Below are 24,065 nucleotides of genomic sequence, written 5' to 3' on the forward strand. Positions count from 1 at the left end.
TATATATATATATATATATATATATATATATATATATACATATATATATAAAGCAGTTGTTCAGAGCTGAATATATATGATACTTCTCAGATTTTTATTTCCATTTGTAAGGCTGACAAGTATTAATGAGAAACTCATACAGCTTTGAATAAATATTATTCCACTCTACTTAACATTATTGAGTACCTTTTCTGTTTTTTTTTTTTCACCACTTTATTGCAGTTCACACCAGTCTGAACCAATAATCACCTCTCCCTTTCTCCCCCCCCCCTCTCTCTCTCTCTCTCTCTCATATATCATCATCATCACAATCATTATTTAGCATCTGTTTTCCATGCATAAGTATTTTTAATTAATCATCAGAAATTACAAAGTTGCTCTAGTCACTCTGTAACTTCAGCCAATAAATAAATACATACACACACACACACACACACACACACACACACATATATATATACATGCACACATACACACACACACACACACACATGATAAGTGGTAATGTGAAACTCTGAGTAACAGTTTGTGAAGACATTTTTGGCTTTAAAAAAAAAGCATACTACTCTATCTTTGGTATTGAGTACCATATTTTTCTACTTTGTTTCATATTTAGGTGCTTGTGTAGGGCTGCCAGCACCTGGAAGAAGGCGGTTATTGTGCTCCCCTAACCCATAGTCTGTTAGACCCCTTTTTTCTCTTTTACTTTTGTCTTTTGAAATTTTGTACCCAAGACAACTGCCCCTTTGGTGGTCTCACTCGCGCTATATGAATGTGATGTTAGGAAGAATTGGTAGCTCAAAAGACGTGTGCTTTATCAGTAGTGGCTGGCAGAATCAGGAAAGCAGAGGACAAAAATGTCTTGAGGGTCATGGATGGGTGAATTGGTTGAATCATTTACTTCCCCTTACATCCTGATTTCAAATCCTGCCAGAATCAACTTCGTCCTTCAGGGGTTTTCAAAACAAAATACCAATCAAGCACTGGTATTGATGTAACCAACTGCTCCCCTCACTTCCCATCAAATTCCTGGCCTTGTGCCTATGTAAGGAAAGACGTTGCTGTTGTTATTGCTATTATTATTATTATTATTATTATTACTATTATTATCGTGACATTTATCTCCTCACCAGCTTTTCAGAAACTTTTGAAGTCCCAACATTTGAAATAAGACTCCAGAGCAAAACGAAGAAACAAATTTATGGAATCCTGAATTAATTAGAGCATTGGACTAAATACCTCATCATATTATGTTTCATCCCTGAACATTCCACATTCGAAATTTCTCACGGGGTGTGGGTGGAATGGAGGTGATTTTCGTGTATTTGGGGCTGATTCGATTGACGAGATCTCGTCCTTATTTACAGGTTATACACCCATGCGACTCATATACATTTAATTACATACTCTTACAAGCTGGATAGCTTGATGAGTTGTATATACTTTGATAGTTATTTACTCTTACAGCCTATATACCCTTACAGGTTACACATGCTTAATTTTACATGCTTACGATCTCTATACTCTTGCAAACCACGTTGCCCTTATGTCTTGTTATATCCTTACAAGTCATATTCTCTTACAAGTTGTGTAGTCTTTCGTTGCATACCCTTACAAGTTGTAAACCTTTATAAATTGTTCATCCTTGTAAAAATTGTGGCCTTGTGCCAATTTAATTAATCATTATTAACTTAGAATTAAATTGTTGTCGTTGTTGTTGTTGTTTATTGGCACGATTTCACATTTTCTTTACTGATTTATTAATTAATTATTATTTCTTCTACTTTCAGTTCAAGCCGATACAATGATGCTTTCTGGCATCACCTTTCTTTGGAAGTGGTTAGTCTGGTTGTTCACTCTACACATCAGCTGCAGCTTAGCACAAACAACAATATCAATACAGCCACCTTTCCAATTCACACAGCCAAGCTACAATGCCAGCATTCCCGAAAACTCGGTGGGGAAAATCTATGTCCAATCAACGCGGAAAATGGGAATATCCGTCCGCGATTCCTCGCTGGAAGTTTCCTTCTCGATAATAAAACGAGACGATGATAGTATTTTTAAATTAGAAGAACTGTTCATTGAAGATTTTTGGTTTCTTCGGATACGAACTAACACAGGAATTCTCCCCGGCAAGCTAAATCGGGAGCTTCATGATCATTATACCCTATACATCAAAGCCGTGGCACAGAACCTGGGAGGCCTTATATTCGAGGCCGATGCTATTGTATATATATCTGTCCTTGATAGGAATGACTTAATGCCTATATTTTATAATCCTCGATACAATATAACGCTTACTGAAGACACAGCAGTGCACAAACGCATAACGCAGGTGAGTGCATCCGATGCAGATATAGGAATAAATGCTGAAATCTATTACAGTTTTGTTGAAGCCACCAATACATTCGCTATCCATCCCACAACTGGAGTCATTACACTCACACGCCCATTAAATTATCAGGACCGAAGTGAATATGAACTTGAAATCCTTGCCAGTGATCGTGGGCACAAAATCAGTCATAGCCAGAGTATATCACGAGGTCGTGCTAAATTGTTCGTCACAGTTCAACAAGTCAACCTATATCCCCCAGAATTCTCAGTTGAAAATTTACCATCTTTGGTGGAACATGGCAACATCGGAACTGTTTATGCCATTGTTCGTATCGAAGATCAGGACACTGGTAATAATGGCAAGTTAAATATGCCACAGATCATCGATGGGGATCCCAATGGTTATTTCATGTTGAAAGCCGGTAAATCTCGAGAAGAGTTCCTCATTATAGTCCAAGAAAACCTTGACCGAGAAGACAGCCCTGATGGTTTTAATTTAACCCTTTATGTTTCTGATCAAGGAACACCCAGTCTAAATTCTACAACAGTAGTCCCAGTGGACCTTCAAGACATGAATGACAATTCTCCAGTTTTCAGTCAAGCCATTTACCAGGCCAGTATTGATGAGACGGCATTGGTCAATTCTCCTGTGATATTTATTAAGGCTGGAGATGCTGATGCTGGCAAAAATGCCAAAGTTCATTACACCATAACTGGCGGCAACGTAGATGGATATTTCCAGATAGATCCTATATCTGGACTGATCACTACGGCATCAGTGTTGGATGCAGAGACTGTATCTGATGTGGAACTTGAAGTGTGCGCTGAGGACGAAGCAAACTCTGGGGCCAGGAAAAGCGGTGCTGCAATAGTGCACATAGATATCAAGGATTGTAACGACAACACCCCAGTGTTTAACAGCACAGGTGATATCTTTTATGTGGATGAAAACTCTCCAATTAGTAGTGTTGTCGGCCAAGTGACCGCTACAGATATTGACAAAGACGAAAATGGCTATTTCAGTTTGACCATTGCTAATATCAACACGGTACCATTTGAAATTGAACCGTTTGCAGGGCATTTGAAGTTGACCCAAGTTCTTGATTATGAATCCATGAAGGACTCCTACATCCTCAAGATCCGTGCTTCCGACTGGGGCAGTCCATTTCGCCGAGAAGCAGAAACACAAGTTACAGTTAAGATCCGCGATGTGAATGACAACAAGCCCCGGTTTGAGAGTCTGTCGTGCATGGTTTATGTGTCATCCGACATCGAGAACGACACTGCTCTGTTGGTTGTTTCAGCCATTGACTTAGATATTACAAGTATTGTTAGTTACAGCATTGATAAAGGGAACGAAAAGAACTACTTCTCCATTCACACAGAACGGGGCGATATATTTTTGAGTGTTCCGACAACTGAGTTGCTTGAGAGTAAATTCACGCTGGCCATTGGTGCAACGGACGGCATCCATGCTGCTGACCCTATGGAAATGACCGTTGTTATTGTAAATAAAGAGGAAGCTGATAGACAACTCTTAGACAACTCAGTGTCATACAGTTGCCAAAAATCTAATGCCACCAAAGTTCTTGAGAAAATGCTTTTAAAGAAGCAGAAGGATAGTGAAAATAACCAAGATTTAATGGCTGAAATGCCAGACGAATATCGGTACAACATCAACCCTCCAGAGTTTGCTTTTGATATGCCAACTAATATTACCATCAGGGAAGATAAACCTGTCACTTTCAGCATCTTAGAAATTCCTGTTTCTGACAGTGACCCTGGCTATAATGGTAAACTTACTTATGTTTTATCAAAGGGAAATGAGCAAGGCAAGTTTTCCATTAGTAACGAAGGAAAATTGTACATATTATCTGAGTTAGACCGAGAGAAGAAGGATAACTATGAATTGGTCATCACAGCTGCTGACCTTGGCAAACCAAGCAAAACGGCTTCAAGGAATATCACTGTGACTGTCTTGGATGTCAATGATTGCTCACCAGTTTTTGAAAGGAACCATTACGCTGTCAATGTATCAGAGAACATAAATCTCAATGCCACCATCACACAGGTTTATGCCACTGATGACGACACGGGGCAAAATGCTGAGATTCGATATACCATCATATCAGACACTGACGAGTTCAAAGTCGACAACCACTCCGGAATTATCCGGGTGAATGCATTGCTGGATCGAGAAAGACAAGAGGTTTATAATGTTTTAGTCCAAGCCAGTGACAAGGGATCAGAAATTTCCCTTTCATCAACAACGACCGTCACTATACATGTAACAGATATAAATGACAACTTACCGAAATTCTCTCCAGAGATTTACGACATCAAGATCCGAGAAGACTTGCCAATTGGTGCTGTGGTAACCACGCTGACGGCCTACGATCCAGATCTTGGGTCTGGCGGGGAAGTAACTTACAGCCTAATTTATGGCACAGATGGTAAATTTGAAATTGATGAAATTACAGGAACGGTGAGAGTGTCACAGAAATTGGATTTCGAACAGAAACAAGTATACAACATAACAGCCCAAGCTCAGGATAATGGTGGTTCACCTCTATTGTCATCATGCTTTATCAACATCGAGGTGATTGATGTTAACGAGAATTTGTACCCACCTGTGTTTAGTAGCTTCGTTGCAATCGGTTACGTTCGTGAAGACGAACCGATTGGCACAGCTTTCATGCAAGTTTCTGCTATAGATGCAGATGCCCCGGAAGATGATCTTACACCTATAATGTATTCCATACGAGATGGTTCTGGATTAGGACGTTTTACCATTGACAATAATGGTAAGTCTTTCAAATTTTTCTCTTTTTCCTTATCTCTTTCTTATCCTTTTTTTTCTTTCAGCCTTTCTTTACTTCTATCTCTCCTTCTTTCTTTCTGTCCTTCAAAATTTCCTTTTCTCCTCTAGTCTTTCTGTCTGTCTGTCTTCCTTACTTTTGTCTTCCAAGTCTTTCTTTGCTCCTTTCTTTTCATTTTCATTTTAACTTCTTTAACATTACAGTGATGTACTTGCATAGCAAGTGACTTGATCTGAGATCGTGTGCTGAAACAAAAGCAATTGCAGTGTGGAAGGTGTTTATAAGCCATTTTGTTGTCCTTCCTATCAAATATATATGTGTGTGTGTGTGTGTGTGTGTGTGTGTGTGTGTGTGTGTGTGTGTGTGTGTGTGTGTGTGTGTGTGTGTGTGTGTGTGTGTGTATATTCCAGGGAGCGACAAGTTCAAAAGAAGCTATGTCCAGCCACTTAGGACAAAGTACTCAAACATAAGTCTGAGAGTAAATAAAATGTTTAATCCAAGAATATTTTTTCTCAGACTAACCGCTAACAATTATGGATTAAATATTTCACACACACACACACACACACACTTTCTCTCTATCTGTCTCTCGCTCTATTTCTCTGTCTTCCTCTCTCATAGAGAACTGCTTGGTAGTCAGACAGTTCCACAAAATATGAATTATTCTAATTTATCTTCTCGAAGAGTCCCAGGATGGATAATTATATTCCTCGTTTAGACCAGTCTTTTATAAATGAAGTGGCCCTAATTGGAAACCATTTTGATCAGTGTAATGCATGAAACTCTCAGCCCTTGAATCATTTGGTAATTTCTACCAATTAAAAATTACGTGGGTGTGTGTATGTATGTATACATGTGTGTGTGTGTGACTATATTTGTATACGTGTATATGTATGTGTGTGTGTATATACATTTTATGTGCATGTATATATATATATATGTGTGTGTGTGTGTGTGTGTGTGTGTGTATGTATGTATATATCCATATATGTATATGTGTGTGATATGTATGTGTATGCATGTGTGTATACGTGTGTGTATGTATACATCTATATGTGTCTGTATATACATATGTATATATATAAGTATATGCATATGTCTGTATATGTATATACTCATGTATATGTGTGTGTCTATGTATGTATATATCCATATATGTAGATATATGTATATGTGCGATATGTATGTGTATATGTGTGTATGTGTTTATGTATACATCTATGTGTGTCTATATATATCTGTGTGTATCTAAGTATATGCATATGTCTGTATATGTATATACACATATATATATATATATCTGTGTGTGTGTGTGTGTGTGTGTGTGCATGTGTTTCTGTGTGCGGGTGTGTGTGTGCTTCTGATTGTCGTGGCTGTAGAGTTATGTTATCATAAATCTGTGGAATTGTGTTCCGATCTGTTTCTGCAGACTTTAACATTCAGTTTCACTAGAAATTGTGTTGCCATTTAAAGTGTAAAAGCTTCCCCAGTTTTTCTAAAGGTTTCTTTCATTTTGTACTGGGTCGTTATTACGCTGCAGATATGTGGTAGTGGTGGCGGTGGTGATGGTACTGGATGTTGTCGTTGTTGTTGTTGTTGGTGGTGGTGGTGGTGGTGTTGGTGGCGGTAGTGATAGGATGCTGTTGCGATGGTGATGGCAATGGAGTTGTAGATGGGGATTGTGGTGGTGTTGCTGATAATGGTACATGTTGCGTACTTGAGCACCAAATAGAATAATCTCATTATTAACAGTTCTGGGTATGGCCATACTCATATTAGTAATAACTGTAGAATCATCATCATCATCATCATTATTATTATTATTATTATTATTATTAATGTTCTGAATTCAAATTCTACCAAGGTCAACTTTGCCTTTCATCCTTTCGGGATCATTGAAATAAGTACCAGTTAAATATTGGGGGTCAATGTAATTGACTACACCCCTACTCCCAAATTTCAGACCTTGTGCCTATAGTAGAAAGAATTGTTATTATTATTATTATTAAGATGGCGAGCTGGCAGGATCGTTAGCATGGCGGGCAAAATGCTTAGCAGCATTTAGTTTGTCTGTACGTTCTGAGTTCAAATTCCGCCGTGGTCGACTTTGCCTTTCATCCTTTTAAGTACCAGTTGTGTACTGGGGTCAATCTAATCGACCAGCCCTCTCCCCCAAAATTTCAGGCCATGTACTTATAATAAAAAGGATTATTATTATTATTATTATTATTATTATTATTATTATTATTATTATTATTATTATTATTATTATTAAGATGGCGAGCTGGCAGAATCGTTAGCACGAGGGGCAAAATGCTTAGTGGTATTTTGTCTGTCTTTACGTTCTGAGCTCAAATTCTGCCGAGGTCAGTGTTGCCTTTCATCCATTTGAGGTTGATAAATTAAGTACCAGTTGCATACTGGGGTCGATCTAATCGACTGGCCCCCGCCTCCCCAAAAATTTTGGGCCTTGTGCCTAGAGTAGAAATTATTATTATTATTATTATTATTATTATTATTATTGTCCGGTGTACCAAAAATCACTGGAGTGTTAAAAGCAGTGTTTCATTAAGATTCTCAGTTCAAATGCCACGTACACTGACTTCATCTTTCATTGATGATGGGCCATTGCAATATGTACGAAACCAACAGCTAACTAGCATTGATAAAATCTAATTACAAGACCACACCCACCACCACTTCTCGCTTCACCACCCACCTTCCCCGCCCACCGCCATGGCTGCTGCTGCTTCTCTTGTTGTTGTTGTTGCTATTAATGTTATATTCGCATTGCATTTCGTGGTTTCAAATTAAATATTGGCCAAATATCGGTTGTTTTTCTTGGCTCAGCTGAAAACTGCAACCTCGCCCAGCACCACCTCATCCACCACACACACACACACACACACACACACACACATTCATTCATTCACACACACACCCCTGCACCACCGACATCAATATCACATCCTCCCCCAACTACCACCACCGATACCGCCACTGGCTCTACCACCACCATTAATATCAACACTATCACCACCACTACTAGCTGTCCCATCACCACCAATGCCACCACCACCACTACCATCTACACCCATGTAAGCATCACTGAATCAAGTAGTAGTAGTAGTAGTAGCAGCAGCAGCAGAAGAAGCATTTACATATGCTTTGGTCTATTCAAACATCAATATTGTTATTGTTGTTAATATTATTACACTGGTAAGTCTAAAACACTATGGTGGTGGTGGTGGTGCTGATGGTATATAATCTCAGTTAGAAGTCTTGGGTATAAGAGAGTAAGAGTGGACAGCAGGTGATGTTGGCGGTGGTGGTGCTGCTTCCGACGGCAGCGGTGGTGCTTGCGGTTGCCGAGCTTGGAATTAATAGATGGTATTTGCCAAAAATGTGTCACTAGTGAGTCAATTCAAAGACACAGTTTTCAGTGACGTGACTAAGAATAATGATAAATGATAGCAATGCTGGCATGTAAATAATGAACAACGGTAATATACAACCATTCTTAATTCGCTGCTTGAATGAGAATATTGGTTCAAATCCGGAGATTATGAATAAATAATTAGATATCAAAATGTCTACAATGTGTTGTTGTTAATAAAATTATAATTTTCCGGAGCATTAACAGCATCGTTAGAGAGTATGTTTACACTATTTGTGTTTAGATTAGGTCTCAGCTGGTTTAATAGTTTCATCTGTAATCTTTGCCTTATTACTTGCATCAGATTACTTTTTCTAGATTTGTACTGTATTTTCCCTCCAGCTTTGCGGTTACCCTAATCTCAATGATGCACGAGAAATATGGGTTGAAAATTTTGAGACTAATTATAAACATAGTAAGCTAGTGTATGTAGTTTACATGAAGCATTGTCTGATGGAGATAAATGCTTTTAAGTTTTCTTTAACACTTTTGTTACCATAGTTCTGTTGACATAAACTACATCATCATCATCATCATTATCATCATTTAATGTCCACCTTCTATGTTAGCATGGGTTGGACGATTTGACTGAGGACTAGCGAACCAGATGGCTGCACCAGGCTCCAGTCTGATTTGGCAGAGTTTCTACAGCTGAATGCCCTTCCTAACGCCAACCACTCCGAGAGTGTAATGGGTGCTTTTACATGCCACCAGCACGATGGCCAGTCAAGCGGTACTGGCAATGGCCATGCTCAAAATGGTGTTTTTTACATGTTACCTGCACAGGAGCCAGTCCAGCGGCACTGGCAACGATCTCGTTCAAATGTTTTTTTCACGTGCCACCGGCCACAAGTGCCAGTAAGGTGACGCTGGTAACGATCACATTCAAATGGTGCTATTTACGTGCCATTGGCACAGAAGCCAGACAGCTGCTTTGGCAACGATCACGCTCGGACGGTGCTCTTAGCGCTCCACTGGTACAGGTGCCAACACGATTTCGAATTCACTTGCCCCAACAGGTCTTCGCAAGCTGAGTTTAGTCTCCAATGAAGAAGAGGTTGGCATGAGTGCCAGTCATTGAGTTTAATTCGATTTGGAACTACCTCTGTTCCAATTAATTTTTTAAATAATGAAGGATTTAATTAAGTAACTTTGTCCTTCCTAATTAAGCTGATGTCTGGAACAAATTAACAAGAAATTTGGATGGTGGGAGATTATAATTTAGATCACTTTAAAACAATGAATCTTGTGTCGTAGAATCAGGAGCAGTCTCAGATGGTTGGTACCATAAGGATTAAAGCCAAAACACTGTAAATTGTAAGAAACAATTCTACAACAGGTATAGGACCTGAAAATTTAGAATAAGAGCCTAGTTGATTACATCGATCCCAGTACTCAACTGTTATTTTGTCAACCTTAACAGAATAAACGACTAAGTCAACCTTGGCAGAATATGTTCTCATAATATAAAGGCATGAAATGTCGCTAAGCATTTTGTCTGGTATGATCACAGTTACCTCCAGCTTCTTACCTTAAATTTAAACAAATAATACAAGTCAATAGTTTGTACTTTTACCTTATATTTCAATATTTAGGGATTAAAACAACTTCTTCAAGAAATCTTTTGAGAAAAGGTGTTCTGTAGGGTGTGTATCACATGTTCAGAACCTGCCTGCCCTTGGACAGATCTTGAGCATGTGAATGAACCATCTCCAGCACTCTCTCTATATGACCTGGGAGGGCCTCTACTCTCTCTTGCCACCATCAAGTAGTTTACTGAAACTTTGCCTAATGTGACTAGACTTGAGATGAAGACAAGCAGTTGAGATTTGAACTCAGAATGTAAGCAGCCAAAATCATTATTGTTGTTGCATCAACAATTCTACCCCTCTCCCACCCACAGAGCAATATGAAATTAAGTGTTTTGCTCAAGAACACAACCCACCACTCGGTTTGGGAATTGAACCCACAAACTAACAATTATGAGTTCCATACTCAAACTACTAAGCCATACACTTTCGTAGAGTGTGGAATATGGAATAGAAACATGAAAACAATGTCTTGGCACTTTAAAATATTTTAAAATACCAAAATATTTTGTTAATGGTTTAGTGACATATAGATCTTATTGATCATTTTGTAGCCTGCAGTTTTTTTTTCTTTCAGCTTTAAAGAAACCTGCTGTGCTAAACATAGATGACACTTCTCTCGGCAAAAATATTTTGTTTATGAAAGCTGTAGAATTTATCCTTCAGGTTGAACAGTAAATTTTCAAGATTTGTTTTAAGGAAAAGAAAACTAGGATCCTCAGCGTCAAGAGATATGCTATGTTCTTGGCCCCCTTAAGCTGAATTGGAATTAGAAATTATATTTCAAAATTGAGAAGAATATTCTTATCTACTGAACGATTAATATGTGTGTGCATATACATACACATGTGTATATTTATAGGCGCAGGAGTGGCTGTGTGGTAAGTAGCTTGCTTACCAACCACATGGTTCCGGGTTCAGTCCCATTGCATGGCACCTTGGGCAAGTGTCTTCTGCTATAGCCTCGGGCCGACCAAAGCCTTGTGAGTGGATTTGGTAGACGGAAGCTGAAAGAAGCCTGTCGTATATATGTATGTATATGTATATATATATATATATACATATATATATATATATATGTGTGTATATATATATATATATATATGTGTGTGTGTATATATGTATATATATATATATATATATATATATGTATATGTTTATGTGTCTGTTTTTGTCCCCCCCCCACATCACTTGACAACCGATGCTGGTGTGTTTACATCCCTGTAACTTAGCAGTTTGGCAAAAGAGACCAATTGAATAAGTACTAGGCTTACAAAGAATAAGTCCTGGGGTCGATTTGCTTGACTAAAGGTGGTGCTTCCAGCAATACTAATGGATAACGTAGTCTTGGGTTTCTTCCACATAGGAGAAAGATGGGATGGCCATGACTGGAATAATTTTGATCAGAGCTCTGCTGCTAGGTTTCCTCTTACCCAACTCTTCCTCAAAAAGTGCCATTGAGAAGTACCTAGAGTAGAAAAGAATATAATCGACTTACCCCTCCCCTGAAATTTTTGGATTTGTGCCAAAATTGGAAACCAATTACAAGTACTGGTGTTTCTAGTCCTGCTATGAAATAGAACCCACAATGACCTTTTTCAGCAGCTTTGGTATGGAGGTCAAACTGATTGGTTTCATTGCTGTTTAATAATTCATCGTAATTCACTCACCTGCTGCAGATTATATTTGCAGAAGGCTACTTATTGAAATATAAATAAGTATGCGCCCAGGCACAAACTCATTTGCATAACTGTACGAGTTTGACTGCTGGAAAATAATTACCAGCATACTAATGAAGCTTCAGTTATGAATAAATAAATGTACAGACTCACTTCCGTGCATATTTCGTCTTTCTAGGAAATAAGTCCCACAAGGACCATTTTGGTGACCTCGGAACTAGGATCCAAATGGATAATTTCAATCCAGTGTTTTATTTATCCAAGGAGCCATCGCACATCTACGAAACTTCTTGCTATGGCAGATGAAACAATTTCGCTTATTTCTTGATTTGCGTAAAAAGAATAGCAAGGATTTCTATGCTAAAAACAGTAAGCAGATTCTGCCTGGTAGACCATCAAAGACAACTGGTTCCATTACCATTAAATCTGATCTGAAAATGTGAGGATCAAATTACTATGCTTCGTTTATCTATTATTATACACAAATGAGTTTCATTTCATATCGTTGCTGTATAAATGTCACATATTGTAAATGAAAGACAACGATAGTACTCTATACACAGTACAGAGTTTGTTCGTGTATTAAAGTTATCTATATGCACGTGTGATGGGGGTGGATGGTCAGTGGTGTATTTTATAGAAGAGAGTCCACAGCGAACGATGGTAAGAAGTGGACCACAATGGCGAGAGGCAAAGTGTTGTTTGGTTTGTTCTTGTATCAAGAGAAAAATATTGATTTTCCGTCTTCTAAGCCAAAATGAGATTGCCAAAGTACCAAGGTGAAGTGTGGCTCCTTTGTATAAAAGTAACATATTGATTTCCTCGTTCCATGGCAAGGAGTTTGGTTCCCATGAACATGACGCACTCACAGACAGACAGTCCAAGACACACACACACACACACACACACACAAACACACACACATACACACATACAAACACACACATGGATAGATAGATGAATAAGTTCTCTGAACTGTTACGTTGCTGTAATAGATTCAGTGTTACCATTCCATGTGTCTTTGACTCCTACCACTGCTTTGAAGTTTCTCAGTGTATTACTATTATTGTTACTATTATTATTATTATTATTATAATTATTACTATCATCATCATCATTATCATCATCATCATCATCATCACTGTTATTTCCATGCATTTTAACATGCTTGCTTGCAATATTTTATTAAAGAAAAAAAAAAGGTGCTTGGTGCAAGGCCCCCCAAAAATCACTTTGTTGTTGTTGTTATTGGTATTATTTAGCAAAAGGAAGAAGGAACAAAAGGCCCTTGATGCTTGTATCCTTCACACTCCCCCTCTCTCCCCTCACCTCTTTCCTCCCCGCCTCCCTCCCTCCCCTTCTCCGCTGGCCGGTGAGTGAGATCAATACAGTCGATGTTCAGCTTGAACTTCTGAAGGTCAGTGTTGTCTGTAGGGCAGACAGGTGGAGGGGGGAGGCAGGGAAGGGAAGAAAGCAAGGGAAGGGATGGAGAGTGGGAAGGGGGTGAAGCAGTTCCTGGGAGTTGTTGCAATTCTTGGAAGCTTGTATTGGTAAATGCACTCGCACTCGCACATACACACATTCTCACACAAACCATTCACAGATAAACACTTTCATAATACACACACACACACACACACACACACACACACACACACACACACACACACACACACACACACACACACATTTGCATATTCCCACACACACACATGCAGATACATGAAACTAAAAATAGCAGCTAAATCTCTAGAAATCGCTAGAAATAACCACCATATCTCACTCGTATCACAGAGCTTGTTGTCTTACAGAAATAGGAAGGTCACATCATATAATGAGCTGGCAGAAACGTTAGCACGCCGGGCGAAATGCTTAGTGGTATTTCGTCTGTCTTTACGTTCTGAGTTCAAATTCCACCAAGGTTGACTTTGCATATATATATGTATACATATACACGACGGGCTTCTTTCAGTTTCCGTCTACCAAATCCACTCACAAGGCTTTGGTCGGCCTGAGGCTACAGTAGAAAACACTTGACCAAGGTGCCATGCAGTGGGAATGAACCCTGAACCATGTGGTTCGTAAGCAAGCTACTTACCACACAGCCACTCCTACGCCTATGTATATATATATATATACATATGCTAAAGTAAAGGTTAGAGGCAATACTTGATAATTGTAAGCACCTGTGTATGCCAGCTCGTGGTTGAGGTGAAAGAATAGATTGACACTACACACGGAATCGTGGCAAGGTATGGACGGTTCTCAGAGGACCGAAGAAATTATGTGCAAATGGAGAATTATACGAGGTATAGTACTATACAAAATACCGAAAGGATCTTCACCTCTTATATCACACCTTTCTTCCTCCTTTAACGCCGATGTGATATAATTTCCTGGGAGAGAAATACTCTTGCGGCTGAAGATAGCTTTGTATTGTAAATTATGCACTGATATAAAGCTTGAAACACGTGTACCGCAGAATCCTTTGTATTTTTGTTGTTACTTTTTGGATTTACAATTTATATATATACATATATATATATATATATATATATATATATATATATATATATATATATGTTATTTACTACAGGAACTACAGTGAAAAATATGAGAAAGATATGGTATATAATTATTTTTGTGCAGGGGTTCTTTGAGACATGGAATTCTTTTAAGAGTTACACAAGAGTAAAAAGGCTGAGAAACACTAAGCCAAATGCGTCCACGATGATAATACATGGTACCAAATGCTAATCAGTCATCAATGACTGCTGGTGGCTGCTGCTATGGTTGTACCATTGTCCTTTCATTTCTGCAACCCAGTCCTTGGAAGATGCCACACCCTAATCAAGCCACCTCATCCTCTCTCTCCTGTTCAAACAACACAGAGAAGTAAGCTATTAAAGCCTGTGCCCTTTGAATTTTCTTGGTTCCAATGCTTCTCTTATGGTCTCATACAATGTTAAACAGCGCTGCAAGCTCCAGATCCCTCGTTCATAAGGCATCTAATTTTTTATTGATCACCATTTAGCCATTCACCTCCCAACACCACCACCACCACACCACCACCACCACACCACCACCACCACCACCATCATCATTATCATTATCACTACGACTACCACTGCTACTGTTACTGGTCATTATAGACACATGATACCATTACTGAGGGTCTAATAGTTTCTGTGTGTGTTTGTGATTCTCTGTATCAGAGTGTGTGTGAGTATTTGAACAATTGTGTGTGCTTGTGTTTGTAAATGTTAATGTACGTGAGTCTGTGTATGTGTGTGAATGATCATGCATTTGTGTACATGCCAGTGTGTGTTTGTCGATATATATGTTAGTATGTGCATGTGTGAATACACATGTGTGTGTGTGTGTGTGTGAGAAAGAGGGAGATTCAATGATTGTGTTTGTGTAGTTTGTGTGATTGTCTTTGCGTTTGAACATATGCACACTGTGAGTGTGTGTATGCGTGTATTAGCATGTGTGTGTATGTGCATAGACGTTAATGTATGTGTGCGTTCCTCTTTCTTTCATTTTTTTCATCCTGTTTGTTTTGATGTGATTGGTTGTTCCACACACACACGCACACACATGCACACACATGCACACACATGCACACGCCTGCACACGCACAGCTGTTGTGCGTCTCCAGGGTGAGGCGAGGGCCAGTAGTGGTAGAGCCTGATGTCGGCTTCATCACAGTAATTGATTAAATTAATTAGTTAATGGTCAGTGGGGTAGATAAATGAAAGGACGATAGAACAGGTGAACGAGTGAGCGAAGGATTAGATGTGTGAAAGAAGGAGAGAATGAGAGAATTAATGAATTAATGAAAATGAAAGATTGAGTGTGTGTGTGTGTGTGTGTGTGTGTGAATGATGGGTGAGAGATTAAATGAATGAGTGAGAGATTGATTGAGTGAACGAGAAATTGAATGAGTGTGTCAATGAATGTGTGGATGAAAAAGTGTTTGAGCAGGAAAATGAAGGAGTGAATGAAAGATTGAAGGAATGGGTGAATGAAGAAGTTGGTGAGAGATTGAATGAGAAATTGAATGAATGTTTGAATGAATGAATGAATGGATGAGAAATTGAATGAGGGAGTGAATGAGAGATTGAAGGAATGGGTGAATGAAGGAGTGAGTGAGAGATTGAATGAGAAACTGAATGAGTTTACGAACGAATACATGAATTAGAAATTGAACGAATGGGTGAATGAATGAGTGGGTAAAACATGAATGAGAAATTGAATGTGTTTGTGAATGAATAGATGAATGAGAAAGTGAATGAAAGAGTGAATGAGATTGAATGAGAGTGAAATAATGAGCATAAGGAGTGAAAGTATGTAGGAATGAAGCAAATGAATGAAGGATAAAAAGAAGAGAAAGAAACATGCAAAAGAAAGAAATAAAGTGATGAGGATTGAAAGAAAGTAACACATGAAAAATGGAGGAAACAAAGAAAGGAATGAAAGAATGAGTAAATGAAAGAAAAAAGATGAAGGAAAAAAAGGAAAGAACACAATAGTGAATGAATGAATGAATGAACGGAATGTAGAAGGAATAGATGAAAAAGAGAGAAATAATGTAAAAAGGAAAACAGAGTTTTGTGAATGAAAAGAAGAAAGAAATATAATGAAATGAGAGAAGAATAAAAAGCCAGAGAATGAAAAAAAAATTGAAAGAAGGAAGGAAAATGTTATTTTGAAAATATGATTTTTCAAATTTTCATTTTTATTAAAGAAAATCTAAAACTCTAAAACAAACAAATATGCTAATTTATTCAAATTATTTCAAATGTGCTTTTTTTGTTCCTCACTTGACATTTCTCTTGTTGTTATTTTTTGTTATTGCGACTGTTGGTGGTGGTGGTGGGGGGGGGGGGTTGGTGGTTATGGCAGCAGGGGCCGGGGGGGGATGAGAGAGGATGACCATTCTAAAACCCTGCAAGCACCATTTGCAGTCATTAGTCCTTTCTTTCTCTCTCTCTCACCAAAATGCACACAGGCATTCTATGGTGATGATGATGATGATGATAAATATAATTATGATGGTGGTGGTGGTGGTTGTGATGATGATAGCAGTGATGATGGTACAGGTGAAGTTGAAGACAGATGTTGGGGTGGTCATGGCAGTTGATAATGGTGGTGGTGGTGGTTTTGGTCATAACATGCATCTTTGGCTTAGCTAATTGTGTTAGTATGAGTGATGATGATGATGATGTTGAGGATGATGATGACAGTGGTGATGGTGATGGTGACGACGATGTTGGTGGTTATCCGCAATCTGCCACACCTGTGACGAAAGATGAAACCATGGTCATCCTGTCATTTATATTCAAGCATAGTGTACCTAGGACTATATTACACAATGTGTCTACGCATCTGTGCTTTTTATTTTTTATTTTCTATTTTTTTTTTAAGACCATTGAGTGTGATTTGAAGGAGATTCAGCTGCTCATTTCAACAGGTGGAATGACTCCATAACACCTCCCTCTCTCTCGACTCAAGTACTTTTGGCATTATTGGTGATGGCGGTGGGGGGGGGGGGATGACGAAGATGGGATAGTGATGGTGGAGGTGGTTTCGGTGTCATGATGTGATAATCATTATGATGGTGGTGATGATGATGGTGGTGGTGGTGGTGGAATGATGGCAATGACGATGATGATGATAATGATGATGATGATGATCATAAGGATGATATTGGTGATGATAGTGTGATGATGGTGACGATGATGATGATGGTGGTGGTGATGGTGATGATAGCACCAAGAATTGCAATGTTGATGATAACGATGCCTGATTGCTTGATTCATTCAATTAATTTCATCTCAGGTTTTTATTTTATTTCGTTTTTGCTAACCAAACTCTTGTAATGTTTGATAGAATACAAAAAAACAGGGGAACAACAACCAGCCAACCAACCAACCAACCAAAACAAAAATAAAATGAATGAATCATCACCATCATCATCATCAATGCTGATCATTAGGGAAACAATAATTATGATGATAGGCATGCTATCATATCAAAAATATACAACCTAATGTGATGAAGATGAGGGCGGCGGTAGCGGTGGTGTCTTTAGGGGTTTTTTACTGATTTTGTTGCAAAAAAAAGGGCTACGAATTTGTAAGGGAGTAAGGAAGGGGATGTCTAATCAATTGACTCAAGCTCCAGAAAGAATGAAAGACAAGCATTGGGTGTTTTCAGTGTCCCCCCCCCCCACACACACACTCACACACACTTCACCAGAAGAAGAACTGAACTCTTTCAATTAATTCAACAAGTCTACCAGTATTTGCAAATGATGAATGGACCAATCTGTGGCACCCTTTTACGGCTTGGTGTACTGGGCCAGTTCAGAACGAAATAGATATAGGCATTGGCATAGCTGTGTGGTTAAGAAGCTCATTTTGCAATTACATGGCTGTGGGTTCAATCCCACTGCATGGTACCTTAGACAAGTGTCTTCTAGTATAGCCCAGGGCCGAGCAATGCCTTGTGAGTGAATTTTTCTTGGAACCTGTGTGGAAGCCTGTCTTAGTCTTTGCACTCATAATTGTTACCCACCCCGACTGCTTGACAACCACTTGGTTTGTTTACATCACCATAACTTAGCAGTTCAGCAATAGAGACTGATAGAAGCAACACCAGAGTTAATAATAACTACTGAGGTGAATTTGGTTGACTAAAAATGCTTCGAGTCAGTGCTCCAGCATGGTCTGTCTCTGTACGGCACTGCATGTCAGTCCATCACAAGCTCAACCTTATAGCTACTGTTAGGATTCCTTTTTACCTGAATTGTTAAAATGAAGTTTCTTGCCCAAGGTCACAATGCATTGCATAGTAGTTGCATGTTGCACTCATGATCACCAGATCATAGTTTCAATTCCTGCACCAGGCAGTGCATCATGTTCTTGAGCAAGACACTTCATCTCTCATTGCTCTGCAATTCTTTTTTGACACCTGGCATGTGGGCTAATGTAATGATCAATAAATGCTTGGAATCGAACTCGGAATCTTAACCACTACGTCATATGCCCATGGGCATAATAATAATAATAATAATAATAATGATGATGATAATGATAATAACATCGAAAAATACCGTAGGAATGAGGACCTAGGTTCGAAATTTTCCCAAGACACCTGATGAAGGCTGGAGGGTATATCAGCCGAAACATTGTGTTAACAACAAACAAGATGAGGATAAATATCCGTCAAATGTAAATAATGTACATAATTCCTCATCTCTTAAATATAGAACTGAAGAAACCTAGATGTTTCTTACAATGCATACCAAGACATACATCTGAAGAAAATTTATTCAGGGGCCCTCAGTTTACTATTTTGTCATGTAGACACTCGAAAATCTTGTAAGGGGTTGCAAACCACTCCTATTAACAAATTGTCTGTGCAGATCGTTCAGCAAGAAATCACAGAACACACATCTGTCATCTAAAAAGAGGAACGTGCGTGATTGTCTGTGTGAATGTGTATGCACGTGTGTGAGCGTCTTCTTGTCTTGACATTACATGATTGTTGTAAATGAATGTCGTTCATTTCCGATATTCTGCAAAAACATGTCTGGCCACGGGGAAATAGCAACTTGCTCGAAAATAGGTGAGTGTTGATATCCATCCGTTGAAAATCTGTCTCACTAAACTCACTCCGACACATGCAAGCATGGAATGGTGGAAGTTAAAAGAAAAGTGGTGGGCGTAGTCGTCGTGGTGGTTGGCAGCAGTAGTGATGGTAGTGGTGATGGTGGTAGAGATGATGATGATTAAATGTATTCTTAGTTTACAAACAGGTTCGAAAATATAGAATAAATAGAAATTGTACGATCACTTTGAATAAGAAGATTGGTTTGTATAATGTATGGATGTATATGTGAGTGTATGTATATATATCTATATGTATATGAATAGACGTATATCATATATATATATATATATACATACATACATATATATATATATACATATATATATGTATGTATGTATATATACATATGCACTCATGCATATGCATCTGTGTGTGTGTGTAAAGGTGGGGATAGATACCTGTTGGCAAGTTTCTAAAAATTAAGAAACTGTATATTTAGCTTTAAATACATCAGTAGCTAAGACACACTTACACACACACATACACACACATTCTTGCAATATATATATATATATATATGTATGTATCTTTAAGACAAAGTTGTATACAATTAATTACATTCAAACTTGTTAAGTATGCACACTCACACACACACACGTGTACTTGCACACATGTACATACGCATACACATGCACACAGACACACACACCTACAAATAAACGAACCTAAAATTGTACATACTAATTACATGTACATTCATACAATCATATACACATATACATACTCATACACACACTCACTTTTGGACATATATACTCACACATATCATCATCTTCATTTAACGTCCGCTTTCCATGCTAGCATGGGTTGGACGATTTGACTGAGGACTGGTGAAACCGGATGGCAACACCAGGCTCCAATCTAATTTGGCAGAGTTTCTACAGCTGGATGCCCTTCCTAACGCCAACCACTCAGCGAGTGTAGTGGGTGCTTTTACGTGTCACCCGCACGAAAACGGCCATGCTCGAAATGGTGTCTTTTATGTGCCACCCGCACAAGCCAGTCCAGGGGCACTGGCAACGATCTCGCTCGAAAATCCTACGGGAGCCAGTCAGGCGGTACTGGCAACGGCCACGCTCAAAATGGTGCATCTCATGTGCCACCTGCACAAGAGCCAGTCCAGGGGTACTGGCAACGATCTTACTTGGCCTGCCGGGTCTTCTCACGCACAGCACATTTCCAAAGGTTTCGGTCAGTAGTCATCGCCTCGGTGAAGCCCAATGTACGAAGGTCTTGCCTCACCACCTCAGCCCAGGTCTTCCTGGGCCTACCTCTTCCACGGGTTCCCTCAACTGTTAGGGTGTGGCACTTTTTCACGCAGCTATCCTCATCCATTCTCACCACATGTCCATACCAGCGCAATCATCTCTCTTGCACACCGCAACTGATGCTTCTAATGTTCAGCTTTTCTCTCAGGATACTTACACTCTGACGGGTATTCACATTGACATTACACATCCAACGGAGCATACTGGCTTCATTCCTTGCGGGCTTACGTATGTCCTCAGCAGTTACAGCCCATGTTTCACTGCCATGTAGCATGGCTGTTCCTACGCATGCGTCATACAGTCTGCCTTTTACTCTGAGTGAGAGTCCCTTTGTCGCCAGCAGTAAGAGCTCTCTAAACTTTGCCCAGGCTATTCTTATTCTAGCAGCTACACTTTCAGCGCACCCTCCTCCACTACTAACTTGGTCGCCCAGATAGCAGAAGCTATCGACTACCTCTAGTTTTTCACCCTGGAATGAGATAGAAGTTGTTTCCTGTTACATATACATATATATATATATATATACTCTCGCTTTCATACAATTATACACACATACACACACACACACACACACACACACATATATATATATATATATATATATATATATATATATATATATATACTTGTATTTATACAATTATACATACCTGCATACACACATGCACATATACACATCGAATCGTAATGATCTCTATACTCCCATCTTGCATTTGTAAAATTATATACACCCATTTATATATACACTAAGACAGTGTATGCACACCTGTATACACATATATTTGCGTAGTTATACACACATATTCAGACAACTGGAACAAAACATTTCCAACAAATTGTTGTGTATGTATGTATGTAACTAAGCATAGATATGGGTGCCTATGTATGTGTATGAATGTATGTATATTATGCATGTATGGATGTATGCATATGTTTTTATGTAAGTGGATGTATGTATATGTATATGTAGATATTTAAGTACATGTATGCATGTGCATGTGTATGAATGTGTGTGTGTGTGTGTGAATATAAGTATATGTTTTGCATATATAACTGTGTGTATGTATGCATGTATATGTGTACATAGATTTCTATGTGCTTCTTTTTTTATATGAATATATGATATTTTTTTTGGTAAAAAAAAAGATGTATGTAATTGTTGGTTTGTTTTTGCTCGAGGGCAAATTCTGGCTGGTGTTTAGAAGAAGTATTTCTTCCAACAACAAGAACAAAGAATGTCATGAACCAAAAGACTCACGTACACACACACACACACACACACACACACATGTACATGAACATACAAGCACTTGTGCACACACACACACACATATACACAGCAATTAACCAATTCACAATTGTGCCAACAAAATCATTGTATCACAGCTTTTGTTTGTATATTTTGTGTATGTGTGTCATATATATATATATATATGTGTGTGTGTGTATATGAATATATATATGTGTGTATATGTACATATATATATGTATGTATATATATGTATGTATATATATGTATATATATATACATATATATATATGTGTGTGTGTGTGTATATATGCCTATATATGTATGTATACATATATATAATTTGGCAATAGCTGAAAAGATAAAAATTTGACTCTTGCTTCCTGATTTTGTTTTATTCTTCTTTAGTGTTATTCACACACACACACACACACACACACACACACACACACACACACACACACACACACACGCACATATATATATATATATATACAAAATTGACATCATGTTCAACAACACAGAAGACACAGTGAAAACGATGTAATTATTAGTTTAATGTTCAATGCGAAATTAAGAAGTTTTCCTGATATTTCTGGCTTAAGCTCGCCTTCAAAAAGATAGCGTTATAATGTATGCTTATATAAGTATGCATACATGAACGAAATGTGTTTTGTGTGCATGCACATATGTGTTTGTGTCTGTGTGTACCTTTGTATATATCGATGTGTACAATTCTATGAATGCATGTGTGAGTGTATTTATATTTCATCACCATCATAATTGTCATTTAATTCAGCTTCAGTGCTGGCCTGGGTTGGACAGTGAAAAATCTAACAAATCATGGGACTTCATTAAGGGCCAATGTCTGCTTTGGTATGATTTCTACAGCTAAATGAAACCACAGGATCATGTAGTCTCAGCTCTGGCAGTGGAGAATTATTTTTCTATCACTGTATCAATGTAAACAAGAGTGCTTATATGCACCAAAAGATTATACGAACAGTTCTCTCCAAGTAATTATTGCAGTATCCTGTATTCTAACACAACATCCATTTTTAAGTGGGGATAACTATTACTTTAGAGATGCTAATTTTTCTCTTTGTCCTCTCTCAGATTAGCTTCTCTGGCAAAGAACTGCTGTTTGGTTTTATTAAGATTTGCCACCAACATCTTTTTTTTTCTTTTGTTGTGACGGTGATAGATCAAAATTCCTGTTTCTTCCGTTTATATTAAAGTAATGTTCTCTTTGACACGGCGACTGTATGAACAGACAATAGTTTTTGATTTGATGTATGTGTTGCTGCTATTCTTGCTGTTGTCGTGGTTCTTGCTATCTTCAAAACTACTTATTTGTTTGTCTGAGATATTTTTCTTATTAATACTTCACTAAACTGTTCGTTTTCTCTCACTTCAGTTGTGTTTTGATTTTGTGTTGATTTTATTTTTTTTCTTTTATTACCATTATTGTATTCATTCTTGTGACATGTGTATTTGGCAATCATTTTAGATAAAAAAAAAACGTAATTGTGTGTTAATAAAATTTGGAAAGTTTGTAAAACGAACCCCTTTTTTTTTATATATATATTCCTTTCCATTTTCACGGGTATCAAGGGTGGGTTTCCCTTTGGTATTTGTAGTTCTTTTCACAAATACTCTGAAGAAATTCTCATTTGATAATGCTTGAATAAATTGTGTCTGAAATAGAGAAAAATGATGTCTTCACACTACAAGATTCAAATACAACAACAACAACTCCAGGTTGAGAAAAATATGAATCTTCAGTTTTAAAGCATCCATGGGCATGCATGAGATCACACTAAGCAGCATTAATTAAAATGTTATAATGCCTTAATTAACGAGATAGTTATAATGCTATAAATCCTGAAACACCAAAGGCGTCATGGAGTATAATGTTGAAATTTTAATGAAACTTCTTATAATAATTCTTAATGAGAAGGTTGAGTTCTGATTTGGTTTTAGAATGCTCAGAGATGTTGTTAGATGG

General features: G+C 38.1%; 1 protein-coding gene across 17 annotated transcripts in view; it reads left to right on the forward strand.

Annotated features, from left to right (window-relative positions):
• The window catches only part of LOC106876689 (protocadherin Fat 1), a 223,371-nt gene that overhangs the window by 92,700 nt on the left and 106,606 nt on the right, over positions 1–24,065 (forward strand). For all 17 annotated transcript variants that reach the window (XR_016244056.1, XR_016244057.1, XR_016244061.1 and 14 more), the window contains exon 2: positions 1,791–5,141. Coding sequence is in view for 11 of the 17 variants with exons in the window: in XM_089361878.1 (XP_089218004.1) it covers positions 1,805–5,141 (3,337 nt within the window). In the remaining 6 variants the exon portion in view is untranslated. The remainder of the gene's footprint in view (positions 1–1,790; positions 5,142–24,065) is intronic.

Source organism: Octopus bimaculoides, chromosome 13, assembly GCF_046866305.1.
Source record: "Octopus bimaculoides isolate indiv1 chromosome 13, ASM4686630v1, whole genome shotgun sequence".
Taxonomy (NCBI): domain Eukaryota; kingdom Metazoa; phylum Mollusca; class Cephalopoda; order Octopoda; family Octopodidae; genus Octopus; species Octopus bimaculoides.